Source organism: Coregonus lavaretus (assembly GCF_964263955.1).
Source record: "Coregonus lavaretus genome assembly, contig: HAP1_SCAFFOLD_274, whole genome shotgun sequence".
Lineage (NCBI taxonomy): Eukaryota > Metazoa > Chordata > Actinopteri > Salmoniformes > Salmonidae > Coregonus > Coregonus lavaretus.
This window is the reverse complement of record NW_028167064.1, coordinates 75,771-91,012: the sequence shown is the minus strand read 5'-3', so window position 1 is coordinate 91,012 and position 15,242 is coordinate 75,771. Positions and strand designations below refer to the sequence as shown.

The following is a 15,242-nucleotide window of genomic DNA, read 5'->3' as shown; positions in this document are numbered from 1 at the left end:
TCTGTCTCTCTCTCTCTTCACCCCAGGTATCCTTCCACCTGTTCTGTCTCTCTCTCTCTTCACCCCAGGTATCCTACCACCTGTTCTGTCTCTCTCTTCACCCCAGGTATACTACAAAGCAGGATGAATCAGTTAGCCAGCTACCTTGCCTAAATATATTTTTATTTTTTAGAAAGATAAGCTTGAAATGGGCATGGTCTTATTGACTCGGATAGTCTATCACAGTTTAGCTTTCTTAATGAACCAGAAAATCAATAGTTATTTCTAATTGTTTATCAAAGTTAGCTGCTAACTCATTGATCTTGCTTTTTAGTATACCCCTCTGGCTCATGTTCATTGGGGCACATTGTAGCATTTTTTTTTTGATACTTGGAATGAAGATTGTCATCTCCACGTGTGTGTGTGTGCATGCGTGCGTGCGTGGCGGCACAGCGGTGTGATTTCCAGCGACTGTGTGGTTTTGGGGTCAGGGCCAAGGAGGTGTGTATGTATGTGTGTGTCAATGAGGTGTTATGATGATGATGTGGGGTTTATTTGTTCAACCCGTTGACATCCTGTGGAACCATTCCCTCCATAACCGCCCTCTTAGACTCCACGATCTAGACGGGGGGGGGGGGGTTAGCGAGAGGGGATAAAGACAGAGAGAGAGAGAGCGAGTGAGAGAGAGAGAGAGAGAGAGAGTGAGAGAGAAAGAGAGAGAGAGAGAGTGTGAGAGAGAGAGAGAGAGAGAGAGAGCGAGAGAGGGAGAGAGAGAGAAAAATAATTAACAAAAAACAGAGCAAACTAGAATGCTATTTGGCCCTAAACAGAGAGTACACAGTGGCAGAATACCTGACCACTGTGACTGACCCAAACTTAAGGAAAGCTTTGACTATGTACTGACTCAGTGAGCATAGCCTTGCTATTGAGAAAGGCCGCCGTAGGCAGACCTGGCTCTCAAGAGAAGACAGGCTATGTGCACACTGCCCACAAAATGAGGTGGAAACTGAGCTGCACTTCCTAACCTCCTGCCAAATGTATGACCATATTAGAGACACATATTTCCCTCAGATTACACAGACCCACAAAGAATTTGAAAACAAACCCAATTTTGATAAACTCCCATATCTACTGGGTGAAATACCACAGTGTGCCATCACAGCAGCAAGATTTGTGACCTGTTGCCACAAGAAAAGGGCAACCAGTGAAGAACAAACACCATTGTAAATACAACCCATATTTATGTTTATTTATTTTCCCATTTGTACTTTAACTATTTGCACATTGTTACAACACTGTATATATACATAATATGACATTTGAAATGTCTTTATTCTTTTGGAACTTCTGAGTGTAATGTTTACTGTTAATATTTATTGTTGATTTCACTTTTGTTTACTATCTACTTCACTTGCTTTGGCAATGTTAACACACGTTTCCCATGCCAATAAAGCCCTTAAATTGAGAGAGAGAGAGCGAGAGCGAGAGCGAGAGCGAGAGCGAGAGAGAGAGACAGAGACAGAGACAGAGACAGAGACAGAGAGAGAGAGAGAGAGAGAGAGAGAGAGAGAGAGAGAGAGAGAGAGAGAGAGAGAGAGAGAGAGAGAGAGAGACATGGCTGGATGAGAGTCATGAGAGAGAGAGAGACCGATTGTTGTCCTGTACCGCAGCCCCAAAGATGAAGAGGTCAGGTTCCTGCTCTACCCAGGTGATCTTGTCCTTCTGTCACCAACAGAGCAAGGTCTACAGGAACAACTTAACATTGTTTGGCAACACAGCATCAACTGGGCAATCAACAACAATGATTTTCAAATCAGAGCAGCAGACACTCCTTCAAATGAGGAAATACCGTGGTTGAACATATCCAACTACCTGGGACAAAAAAAACAGTCAAATCTCTGGAACAGCCTCTGGTGGATTTGATCTGGCAGTGAATGCACTAAAAGAAAAAGCCTGCAAAGCATTTTACTCCATAAAAATAATATTCTCAAAAATTGGGGTCCAATTACAATTATAGGCATTGGGAGAAAAAAACTATAGAAAACCTACATACAGAATATATATAAAATATAATAATAAATATATCATCTGCAGAATGATCCTAAATATCCAAAAGAAAGTACCAAATAATGGATGCAGAGTAAAACTCAGAATATTCCCTTTAATTGTAAATAATAGAAAAGGACACTAACATTTTGGCACCATTTGAAATTAAGCCCCAAAACATCCTTACAATTCAAATCACTGGAAGAGCTGAACCCCGAAAAGAGTCCCCTATGTCAGCTGTTAAAAACACTAAACTACCCTAATATCTAAACACACAAGGAAATCAATCAAATTGTTACAGAAATGTAAATCTCCTATTTGACAAATTGGGAAAATGAAACAAAAACACAGAATAAACTAAATTGCTATTTGGCCCTGAATAGAGAATACAAACTGGCAGAATATCTCTACTCTGTCAGAGATACAAAACAGAGACAGATCCTGACCAAATACAGGCTCAGTGACCACCAATTTTCTGTAGAAAAAGGGAGACACTTAAAGACATGGCTACCCAAAGAGGAACGTCTATGTGGTCACTGAACGACAGGGGAGGTAGAGACCGTGAGAAATACTCACAAATAAGATAATATTTTTTTCAAGAAAATAGCTCAATCAATTCCCAACTTCTGTTTACACATAACGCTCACATAAATAAATACAAATCACAAAGCTGGGAATTATTCTAGGTGAGGGATAAACCGCACATATATACAGTGACTTGCGAAAGTATTCACCCCTTTGGCCTTTTTCCTATTTTGTTGCCTTACAACCTGGAATTAAACTGGATTTTTGGGGGGGTTTGTATCATTTGATTTACACAACATGCCTACCACTTTGAAGATGCAAAATATTTTTTATTGTGAAACAAACAAGAAAACTTGAGCGTGCATAACTATTCACCCCCAAAAAGTCAATACTTTGTAGAGACACCTATTGCAACAATTAGAGCTGCAAGTCTCTAGGGGTATGTCTCTATAAGCTTGGCACATCTAGCCACTGGGATTTTTGCCCATTCTTTATTTTTTTATATATTTTTTTATTCTTCAAGGCAAAACTGCTCCAGCTCCTTCAAGTTGGATGGGTTCCGCTGGTGTACAGCAATCTTTAAGTCATACCACAGATTCTCAATTGGATTGAGGTCTGGGCTTTGACTAGGCCATTCCAAGACATTTAAATGTTTCCCTTTAAACCACTTGAGTGTTGCTTTAGCAGTATGCTTAGGGTCATTTGTCCTGCTGGAAGGTGAACCTCCGTCCCAGTCTCAAATCTCTGGAAGACTGAAACAGGTTTCCCTCAAGAATTTCCCTGTATTTAACGCCATCCATCATTCCTTCAATTCTGACCAGTTTCCCAGTCCCTGCCGATGAAAAACATCCCCACAGCATGATGCTGCCACCACCATGCTTCACTGTGGGGATGGTGTTCTCAGGGTGATGAGAGGTGTTGGGTTTGTGCCAGACATAGCGTTTTTCTTGATGGCCAAAAAGCTCAATTTTAGTCTCATCTGACCAGAGTACCTTCTTCCATATGTTAGGGGAGTCTCCCACATGCCTTTTGGCGAACACCAAACATGCGTGCTTATTTTTTTCTTTAAGCAATGGCTTTTTTCTGGCCACTCTTCCGTAAAGCCCAGCTCTGTGGAGTATACGGCTTAAAGTGGTCCTATGGACAGATACTCCAATCTCCGCTGTGGAGCTTTGCAGCTCCTTAAGGGTTATCTTTGGTCTCTTTGTTGCCTCTCTGATTAATGCCCTCCTTGCCTGGTCCGTGAGTTTTGGTGGGCGGCCCTCTCTTGGCAGGTTTGTTGTGGTGCCATATTCTTTCAATTTTTTAATAATGGATTTAATGGTGCTCCGTGGGATGTTCAAAGTTTCTGATATTTTTTTATAACCCAACCCTGATCTGTACTTCTCCACAACTCTGTCCCTGACCTGTTTGGAGAGCTCCTTGGTCTTCATGGTGCCGCTTGCTTGGTGGTGCCCCTTGCTTAGTGGTGTTGCAGACTCTGGGGCCTTTCAGAACAGGTGTATATTTACTGAGATCATGTGACAGATCATGTGACACTTAGATTGCACACAGGTGGACTTTATTTAACTAATTATGTGACTTCTGAAGGTAATTGGTTGCACCAGATCTTATTCAGGGGCTTCATAGCAAAGGGGGTGAATACATATGCATGCACCACTTTTCCGTTATTTATTAAGTTATTGATTTCATTTCACTTCACCAATTTGGACTATTTAGCGTATGTCCATTACATGAAATCCAAATAAAAATCCATTTAAATTACAGGTTGTAATGCAACAAAATAGGAAAAAAGGCAAGGGGGATGAATACTTTTGTAAGGCAGTGTAGGCTATATGGTGTATTATATATGTATCTGATTGCCATAGCCTGAGGGACCATCCCATGACCATTTATTCCCCGAATTACTCACCTGGAAGTTGTGGCTGAATCCTACGATGCTCCCCATGTTGTAACTGTAGTATCCCAGAACATACTGTCCTCCTACTAGTGGGACCTCATCCTTATTCACACACACCTACACACACACACACACACACACACACACAAAGACCCCCCCCCACACACACACACACACACAAAGACCCACACACACACACACACACACACACACACACACACACACACAAAGACCCACACACACACACACACACACAAAGACCCCCCCCCACACACACACACACACACAAAGACCCCCCCCCCCCCCCACACACACACACACACACACACACACACACACAAAGACCCACACACACACACACACACAAAGACCCACACACACACACACACACACACACACACACAAAGACCCCCCCCCCCCACACACACACACACACACACACACACACACACACACACACACACACACAAAAGACCCACACACACAAAGACCCACACACACACACACAAATACCCACACACACACACACAAAGACCCCCCCACACACACACACACACAAAGACCCCCCCCCCCCCCCCACACACACACACACACACACAAAGACCCACACACACACACACAAAGACCCACACACGTTAATACAGGAAACATGTTAATACAGGATACTGGGACATCATAATAATAATAGTATGCCATTTAGCAGACGCTTTTATCCAAAGTGACTTACAGTCATGTGCGCATACATTTTTACGTATGGGTGGTCCCGGGGATCGAACCCACTACCCTGGCGTTACAAGCGCCATGCTCTATCAATTGAGCTACAGAGGACCATGATACAATATTGCACACACCTCAACAACACACAGTATTCTGTACCTGCATGACCTCGTTGACCTCTGCTAGTTCATCTTTGACCCAGACGAAGGTAGCGTAGTCTGACGCAGTCTTAAAACCCACCTGCAGAGGGAGACACACACAAACAGTTCATACCACAGACACACCATTCCTCACACAAACACACACACACACACACACACACAGTTCATACCACACACACACACACACATACACACACACACACACACACACACACTACCGCACACACACACACACACACACACACACACACACTACCGCACACACACACACACACACACACAGTTCATGTTCTTGCTGTTGCTTTTTAGTTTTTCTAATTTTATTTTCATTTATTAAGTTAAACGTTTAGAAGGAATCCTTAAGATGACCTTATTGATAGATGTAAGTAGCTGTTAGAGTTTTGAATCTTTCCGATCACCTTGACAAAAACTATTGGATTGTTCATTTTTTCTTGTTCTTAAAAATTGTGCTTCTCATAAAATTGTAATAGAAAACAAATTGTGGTTGGCAGCGTAATGGGGTGTTAGAAGGTATCTTAAAATGTTGCTTATCATATGCTTGTGTGATTTGTGATACCTGTTTGGGATGTTTCATAAACTTGGTTTTGTTGTCCTAAACCATGATTTGTTGTTTTATTCAGGCCTTTGAGTTTCTGGAGTACAGTGGAATCCACTGTAAAAATGATTGGGTAAAGTATGTATAGGATCCTAGCCAGGTTAAATCATCCTTAATACTCCTTAAAGGTGGAAGCAGGTTGAAGAGTCGAGGGTTTTAGACATTGACTATCGACCACTACACTGTAAAGGCCCTTAGTCCCTAGCTGAGACTGTCTGTCATTATTCAACCAGCAGGGGGCAGACAAGGATGAGTTCACAGGGTTGTAACTATGGTTACAGTTGAGTTGAGTTTTATACCTGAAGGGGTGGTAGTCTAGCGTTGATAACAAGCACACACACACACACACACACACACACACACACACACACACACACACACACACACACACACACACACACACACACACACACACACACACACACATGCATACCTCACACACACACAGACACACACACACACATGCATACCTCACACACACACACACACACACACACACACACACACACACACACACACACACACACACACACACACACACACACACACACACACACACACATGCATACCTCACACACACAAACACACACACACACACACACACACACACACACAAACATGCATACCTCACACTCACACACACACACACACACATGCATACCTCACACACACACACACACACACACACATGCATACCTCACACACACAAACACACACACACACACACACACACACACACACACACACATGCATACCTCACACACACACAGACACACACACACACATGCATACCTCACACACACACACACACACACACACACACACACACACACACACACACACACACACACACACACACACACACACACACACACACACACACACACACACACATGCATACCTCACACACACAAACACACACACACACACACACACACACACACACACACACACAAACATGCATACCTCACACTCACACACACACACACACACACACACACACACACACACACACACACACACACACACACACACACACAAACACACACACACACACACACACACACACACACAAACACACACACACACACACACACACACACATGCATACCTCACACACACACACACACACACACACACACACACACACACACACACACACACACACACACACAAACACACACACACATGCATACCTCACACACACACACACACACACACACATGCATACCTCACACACACACACACACACACACACACACACACACACACACACACACACACACACACACACACACACACACACACACACACACAAACACACACACACATGCATACCTCACACCACTGGAAAATGAAATTGGTGGTCAAGAGGAGATTGAAATAAGAAATAATGGAAAAGGAATCAGCTTTTTTCAAAGTACCGAGGAGTAAGAGGAAGAATTTAAGGGGAGGTGGAGGGTCTAATTCCAAGAGGAAGGTAGAGATTGATAAATCAGTTGAGGATGAACAGGTTGTAGAGATGGTGGAGTTTTCTTCTGGGGAGGATAGCGAGAGTGAGTCATCTGATGCGTCACAACAAAATAGTGAGAGAAATGGGGTGGAAGGGAGGTATGTGATTGAGAAGGTACGTCAATTTCTGAAGTTGACAAAAGGGAAGAAATATATGCAGGATTATAATGTAACATATTTTTTTCCTGAAAGTGAATTGTTTATTGAATCAGCAAAGTTTCTGATGTAAAAAATAACAGGGGGAGGTTTGACAAGCCCTGAAATAGCTAGAAAGTGGTCGCGAGAGTGATACGTGATGTCGCGAGAGTGATACGTGGTCCTCTGTAGCTCAGCTGGTAGAGCACGGCGCTTGTAACGCCAAGGTAGTGGGTTCGATCTCCGGGACCACCCATACACAAAAATGTATGCACGCACGACTGTAAGTCGCTTTGGATAAAAGCGTCTGCTAAATGGCATATTATATTATATTATATTATAAATTCTAAAGGAAATGAAAGAGTTCAGTCACAGCCTTAACAACTTCTGTGTCTTCCTCTGTATTTGTTTTTCATCCATGAGAAGTTTTAAGATTTCTTCTTTAACCGTAAATGGGGCGAGAGACGTTAAAAAAAGTGTATGTGTTAATTAGGGGAAAGGGAAGTGACATAAGTTTTCTACAGGAAACGCATAGTAATATGGAAAATGAAGTTATGTGGAAACAGGAGTGTGGGGGGGGGGGGGGGGGGGGGGGCAGTGGTGTGTAGTCATAAAAACTCAAAAAGTGGGGGTGTGGCCATCTTGTTCTCAAAAGGGTTTTTACCTTTGTCATATGAGGTTGAAGAGGTAGTTGAGGGGAGGTTATTAAAAGTTAGAGCGAGGTATGAAAACATCACTATGTGTCTGATAAATGTATATGCCCCAGTGGTGGCAGTTGAGAGGGTATGTTTTTTAGAGACATTATCAAATACCATTGAGAAATGTAATAATGAAGATTATTTATTTATTGCTGGGGATTTTAACTGCACAGTCAGTGATTTAGATAGAAATCACAAAGAACCTCATATAGCCTCAAGGACTTTTTTTTAAAACGCCTCATTGTAACACATGAACTGTGTGATATTTGGCGGAGTCAACATGGAGGCACGAGACAGTACACCTGGGCCCATGTGAGAGAGAACACCATCTCTATGGCCAGGTTAGATAGGTTTTATTGTTTTGAGCATCAATCTCAAGTATGTAAATCAAGTGTGATAACCCCAGTGGGATTTTCTGATCATTGTTTAATAGAGGTGGTGTCCATTAACGCTGTAAAACCCAAAAGCGCATACTGGTATTTTAATATTACTTTATTGAGTGATGCTCACTTCAGGAAATGTTTTAGTTTTTTCTGGGAGAGGTGGAGGTCTCAAAAGGCCAGTTTTGTATCCCTTCAACAGTGGTGGGATATAGGGAAAATCCAGATTCAACAATTCTGTAATCAATACACGAGGAATGTCACCAAAGACATCACCAGATCAATGAAAGCCCTAGAGTCTGAAGTAGTGGAACTCCTGACGTTGGTTGAGACCACAGGAGATCGAGGCCATACTCAGGCCCTCAGGAGGAAAAAAGCTGCATTGGCAGACCTGCTGGGTATCAGAGCATAGGGGGCACCCATACGTAAAAATTTATGCACACATGACTGTAAGTTGCTTTGGATAAAAGTGTCTGCTAAATGGCATATTATTATTATTAAGTAAGTTTCAGGGAATCTCTGAAATGGATGCCTCATCCACATTTTTCTTTGGTTTAGAGAAAAAGAATGGACAAAGAATAATTATTCATTGTCTCAAATCAGCTGTTGGACAGGAGCTCACTAGCCCTAGTGAAATTAGAAAGAGGGCAGTAGAGTTCTATGCTGAGCTCTACAAGTGTGAGTACAAAGAGGATAAAACAGTGCCACAGCAGTTCCTTGATGGGCTCCCACAGGCGGCTGCAGAAGCTCAGGTTGAGCTAGACCAACCATTGTCTTTGCAGGAGCTATACACTGCATTAAAAGGCATGGAAAATGGAAGGGCACCAGGCATTGATGGGCTTCCCGTTGATTTTTTTAAGTCTTTCTGGGCTATGTTGGGAGAGGACTGGCTAGCAGTAGTTAATGATAGTTTGACCGGAGGGTTACTACCGATAAGCTGCAGAAGGGCTGTCCTCACCCTACTGCCCAAAAAGGGTGACCCTAGGGAGGTGAAGAACTGGAGGCCGGTGGCTCTATTGTGCACTGATTATAAGATCCTGTCAAAGGCTTTGTCCAACAGGCTGAGGGAGGTGATGGGGCAAATCATACATACGGACCAGTCCTACTGTGTTCCTGGCAGGCAGATAGGGGATAACATTTCTCTGATTCAGGATTTTTTGGACGTCTCTAGGGCTATTGGATTGGATGCTGGTCTAATTTCAACTGATCAGGAAAAGGCATTTGACCGAGTTGAACATTAATACTTAGGTCACACTTTTGAGGCGTTTGGTTTCAGCTCTGGGTTTATTGCCATGATCAGGGTGATATATGGGGACATTGAAAGTGTACTGAAAGTTAACGGTGGCTTGAGTGCTCCTTTTAAAGTGTGTAGAGGTATTAGGCAGGGGTGTTCTTTGTCAGGAATGTTATATGCCATTGCTATAGAGCCACTACTAATTAGCATTAGAAGTCGCATTGAAGGGGTGTACCTTTCAGAGGATATTCCTCCTATTTGTCTCTCAGCCTATGCTGATGATGTAGTTATTTTAGTGAAAAATCAAGCGGAGGTGGATAGTTTGAGTCTAATGGTTGATCGTTTTAGGGGAATATACTCTGCAAAGGTAAATTGGGAAAAAAGTTGTGCTTTACAGATTGGAGAATGGTCTGGAGGGATCATGGCTTTGCCAGGGGGGCTGGAATGGTGTAAGGGAGGATGAGGAGATGGCGTTGGTTGTTATCTCGTATGTCATATAGGGGCCGCACTATTATAGTTAACAATGTGATTGCCTCTGCACTGTGGCATCGGTTTTCAGTTTTAGAGCCACCATCTGGCCTACTGGCTAAGATACAGGCAATTATTGTAGATTTCTTTTGGGATAAATATCATCGGGTTCCACAAAGTGTTTTTTGTATTTGTCAAAAGAGGAGGGGGGACAAGGTCTTGTACATCTTGCTAGTAGGGCTGCTGCTTTCCGGTTTCAGTTTATTCAAAGGTTGCTTTATGGACCGGAAAATGTGGTTTGGAGAGGGGTGGCAGGTCTTGTATTACAGCAGGTTGGGAGATTAGGTTTAAACGAGGCTTTATTTTTGGTTGATAGTAGCCAGATTTCTAGGGAGGGAGTATCTCCGTTTTACAGAGGCCTTCTTAGGGTGTGGAGCATAATGAAGGTGTCCAGACGCACTTCAGCAGAGTTGCATTGGCTGTTGGAGGAACCTCTGGTGTACGGGGCAAGACTGGATTGTACAACTGCAGCTGTTCCACATTTCTCCAAGATTCTGGTAAAAGGGCAAAATCATCACCTTAAAACAGTTAATGGCCATGGCTGGGCCCGCCTTAATGGATGGAAGACGGGTGGCTGAACATTTGGGGGTGAGGTCGGAAAGGATTGTCGGACAACTGCTGGGAAGCTGCAGGAAGGCTCTGTCAGCAGAAGAGTGGGGTATGCTGAATAGTCACAAGAAGAAGGTACAAGATGAAAACGTCTCATTTCCAAGACTAGGGATTACACCCAATATCCCAGAGTCAGAAAGAAAGGCGTTATTACTGGATTTGAGAGGGTTGGAAGAGGTGGGTTTGGATGAGGTGAATGGGAAAGACTTATATAGGGGGTGTGTCAAGGTGTTGAATAAAGATACATTGAAAAATAGAAAAGACACTCCATGGAGGGTAAAATTGGGCATTGATGACAAGGTAAAGCCAGCATGGAGAGCACTGTACAAGCCACCGTTACAAAAGGGTACTGGGGATATGCAATGGAGAGTTTTGCATGGCATCATTGCAGTTAATGCTTTTGTATCTGTTATTAACTCAGATGTTGGAGATGGATGTCCTTTTTGTATTATAAGAGAAACCATTTTTCACTGTTTTATGGAGTGTGAGAGGATAAAGCCTCTCTTGGAAATACTGGAGTCTTTGTTTAAAGCTGTAGGGGAGATTTTCAATAACACTGTTTTTATTTTGGGGTTTCAATATAGTAAGCAACAGAAAATAAAATGTAAACTGTTACATTTTATTTTGGGACAAGCCAAGATGTCAATTTTTCTGAGTAGGAAACATTAGATAGACACGGGATATGGGCAGGAAGTAATATGTGTTTTTAAAGGATTAGTGAAAGCGTGAATAAAAGTGAATTTTGAGTTCTTCTCGGCTGTAAAATATTTCGCATTGTTTGAGGAGAAGTGGGCTTACGAAGGAGCGGTTTGTTTTGTGGAGGAGGGGAAACTATTTTTTGTTGATGAAATGAGTTGAATGTATATACAGTGAGGGAAAAAAGTATTTGATCCCCTGCTGATTTTGTACGTTTGCCCACTGACAAAGACATGATCAGTCTATAATTTTAATGGTAGGTTTATTTGAACAGTGAGAGATAGAATAACAACAACAAAATCCAGAAAAGCGCATGTCAAGAATGTTATACATTGATTTGCATTTTAATGATGGAAATAAGTATTTGACCCCTCTGCAAAACATGACTTAGTACTTGGTGGCAAAACCCTTGTTGGCAATCACAGAGTTCAGACGTTTCGTGTAGTTGGCCCCCAGGTTTGCACACATCTCAGGAGGGATTTTGTCCCACTCCTCTTTGCAGATCTTCTCCAAGTCATTAAGGTTTCGAGCCTGACGTTTGGCAACTCGAACCTTCAGCTCCCTCCACAGATTTTCTATGGGATTAAGGTCTGGAGACTGGCTAGGCCACTCCAGGACCTTAATGTGCTTCTTCTTGAGCCACTCCTTTGTTGCCTTGGCCGTGTGTTTTGGGTCATTGTCATGCTGGAATACCCATCCACTACCATTTTCATTGCCCTGGCTGAGGGAAGGAGGTTCTCACCCAAGATTTGACGGTACATGGCCCCGTCCATTGTCCCTTTGATGCGATGAAGTTGTCCTGTCCCCTTAGCAGAAAAACACCCCCAAAGCATAATGTTTCCACCTCCATGTTTGACGGTGGGGATGGTGTTCTTGGGGTCATAGGCAGCATTCCTCCTCCTCCAAACACGGCAAGTTGAGTTGATGCCAAAGAGCTCGATTTTGGTCTCATCTGACCATAACACTTTCACCCAGTTCTCCTCTGAATCATTCAGATGTTCATTGGCAAACTTCAGACGGGCCTGTATATGTGCTTTCTTCAGCAGGGGGACCTTGCGGGTGCTGCAGGATTTCAGTCTTTCACGGCGTAGTGTTTTATCAATTGTTTTCTTGGTGACTATGGTCCCAGCTGCCTTGAGATCATTGACAAGATCCTCCCGTGTAGTTCTGGGCTGATTCCTCACCGTTCTCATGATCATTGCAACTCTATTATACTGGGGATGGACCTGATAGCTTTATTAACTCTATATACTGGGTATGGACCTGATAGTTTTATTAACTCTATATACTGGGTATGGACCTGATAGCTTTATTAACTCTATATACTGGGTATGGACCTGATAGCTTTATTAACTCTATATACTGGGGATGGACCTGATAGCTTTATTAACTCTATATATTGGGTATGGACCTGATAGCTTTATTAACTCTATATACTGGGTATGGACCTGATAGCTTTATTAACTCTATATACTGGGGATGGACCTGATAGCTTTATTAACTCTATATATTGGGGATGGACCTGATAGCTTTATTAACTCTATATACTGGGTATGGACCTGATAGCTTTATTAACTCTATATACTGGGTATGGACTTATAGTTTTATTAACTCTATATACTGGGTATGGACCTGATAGTTTTATTAACTCTAAATAGTACCACCTCCCTCTCTCTCTCCCCCACCACTCTGTCTCTCCCCCACCTCTCTCTCTCTCTCCCCCCCACCTCTCTCTCTCTCGCCCCCACCTCCCTCTCTCTCTCCCCCATCCCTCTCTCTCTCCCCCACCTCTCTCTCTCGCCCCCACCTCCCTCTCTCTCACCCCCACCCCTCTCTCTCTCCCCCACCTCCCTCTCTCTCTCCCCCATCCCTCTCTCTCTCCCCCACCTCTCTCTCTCTCCCCCACCTCTCTCTCTCTCCCCCACCCCACTCTCTCTCTCCCCCACCTCTCTCTCCCCCACCTCTCTCTCTCTCACCCCCACCCCTCTCTCTCTCCCCCACCACTCTCTCTCTCTTACTCCTCATTGTCTCCCCCACCCCTCTTTCCTCCCCCCTCACCTTGTAAAGTCCTATCCAGTCCCAGGTAGAGGACATGAAGTCTTCCAGGATGGTGTAGGACAGCTCAGCTTCCTGGTCAGCGCTCCACTGGCCCTCTGGACACACACTGACCAGTGCCCTGTCACTACGCTTCCTCATCTACAGGGAGAGGACAGGGGTTATGTGTGTCTCTCTCTGTGTGTGTGTGTGTGTCCTCGTGTGTGTCTCTGTGTGTATCTCTTTGTGTGTGTGTGTGTGTGTGTGTGTCCTCGTGTGTGTCTCTGTGTGTATCTCTTTGTGTGTGTGTGTGTGTGTGTCCTCGTGTGTGTCTCTGTGTGTATCTCTTTGTGTATGTGTGTGTGTCTGTGTGTTGTGTGTTCCTACCTCCAGGTTAAAGATTCCTATGACAGGTTTGTGGTCGCTGACCCCGTAGCTGGGGTCGCAGGTGTAGGTGTCCTGTAGCACTTTGATTGGATACTCCTCCTGTCCGTCATCCGAGTGTTGGGTGGAGGTCGACGCCTTCTCCTCCTCGTCATCCTCAGGGGGCGGGGTTTTGGGTTTGATGCGCCACAGAATGCGGTCGGTCCATGCTGGCTTCCTCTTCTTACCACTGGCCAATCAAAGAACACAGGAAGTGATGTCACTATGAGATCAGGTGACTCAGAGAGTTGGGAGGGTTTAATACACATCCTCCTCTTTATACTGTCTCTCTCTCTCTCTCTCTCTCTCTCTCTCTCTCTCTCTCTCTCTCTCTCTCTCTCTCTCTCTCTCTCTCTCTCTCTCCCTCCCCCTCTCTCTCTCTCTCTCTCTCTCTCTCTCTCTCTCTCTCTCTCTCTTGCTCTCTCCTTCGCTCTGCCTCTCTCTCTCTCTCTCTCTCTCTCTCTCTCTCTCTCTCTCCCTCTCTCTCTCTCCCTCTCTCTCTCTCTCCCTCTCTCTCTCTCTCTCTCTCTCTATAGTTACAGTTATCAGACTCTACTAATTCATGTTAATTCATGCAGCCTCATTTGAGCTTGGCTTATTTTTGTTGGTGAGATATGTTGAAGACATGTTGGTGTCATGTTGGTGTCATGTTGGTGTCATGCTGTTGACATGTTGGTGTCATATTAATGACATGTTGGTGTCATGTTGGTGTCATGTTGGTGTCATGCTGGTGTCATGCTGGTGACATGTTGGTGTCATATTAGTGACATGTTGGTGTCATGTTGGTGTCATATTAGTGACATGTTGGTGTCATGTTGGTGTCATGTTGGTGTCATGCTGGTGTCATGTTGGTGTCATGCTGGTGTCATGTTGGTGTCATGCTGGTGTCATGTTGGTGTCATGCTGGTGTCATGTTGGTGTCATATTAGTGACATGTTGGTGTCATGCTGGTGACATGTTGGTGTCATGTTGGTGTCATGTTGGTGTCATGCTGGTGTCATGTTGGTGTCATGCTGGTGTCATGTTGGTGTCATGCTGGTGTCATGTTG

The 15,242-nt window shown here is 43.9% G+C and overlaps 1 protein-coding gene across 1 annotated transcript in view; it reads right to left on the bottom strand.

Annotated features, from left to right (window-relative positions):
• Positions 1 to 530: 530 nt before the first annotated feature.
• The window catches only part of LOC311113926 (inositol polyphosphate 5-phosphatase K-like), a gene marked incomplete at both ends in the record, with an annotated part of 78,486 nt that continues 63,774 nt past the window's right edge, over positions 531 to 15,242 (bottom strand). The window contains 5 exons of the mRNA XM_084189201.1: positions 531 to 599; positions 4,463 to 4,567; positions 5,327 to 5,407; positions 13,795 to 13,932; positions 14,158 to 14,383. Coding sequence (XP_084045327.1) covers positions 531 to 599; positions 4,463 to 4,567; positions 5,327 to 5,407; positions 13,795 to 13,932; positions 14,158 to 14,383 — 619 coding nt within the window. The remainder of the gene's footprint in view (positions 600 to 4,462; positions 4,568 to 5,326; positions 5,408 to 13,794; positions 13,933 to 14,157; positions 14,384 to 15,242) is intronic.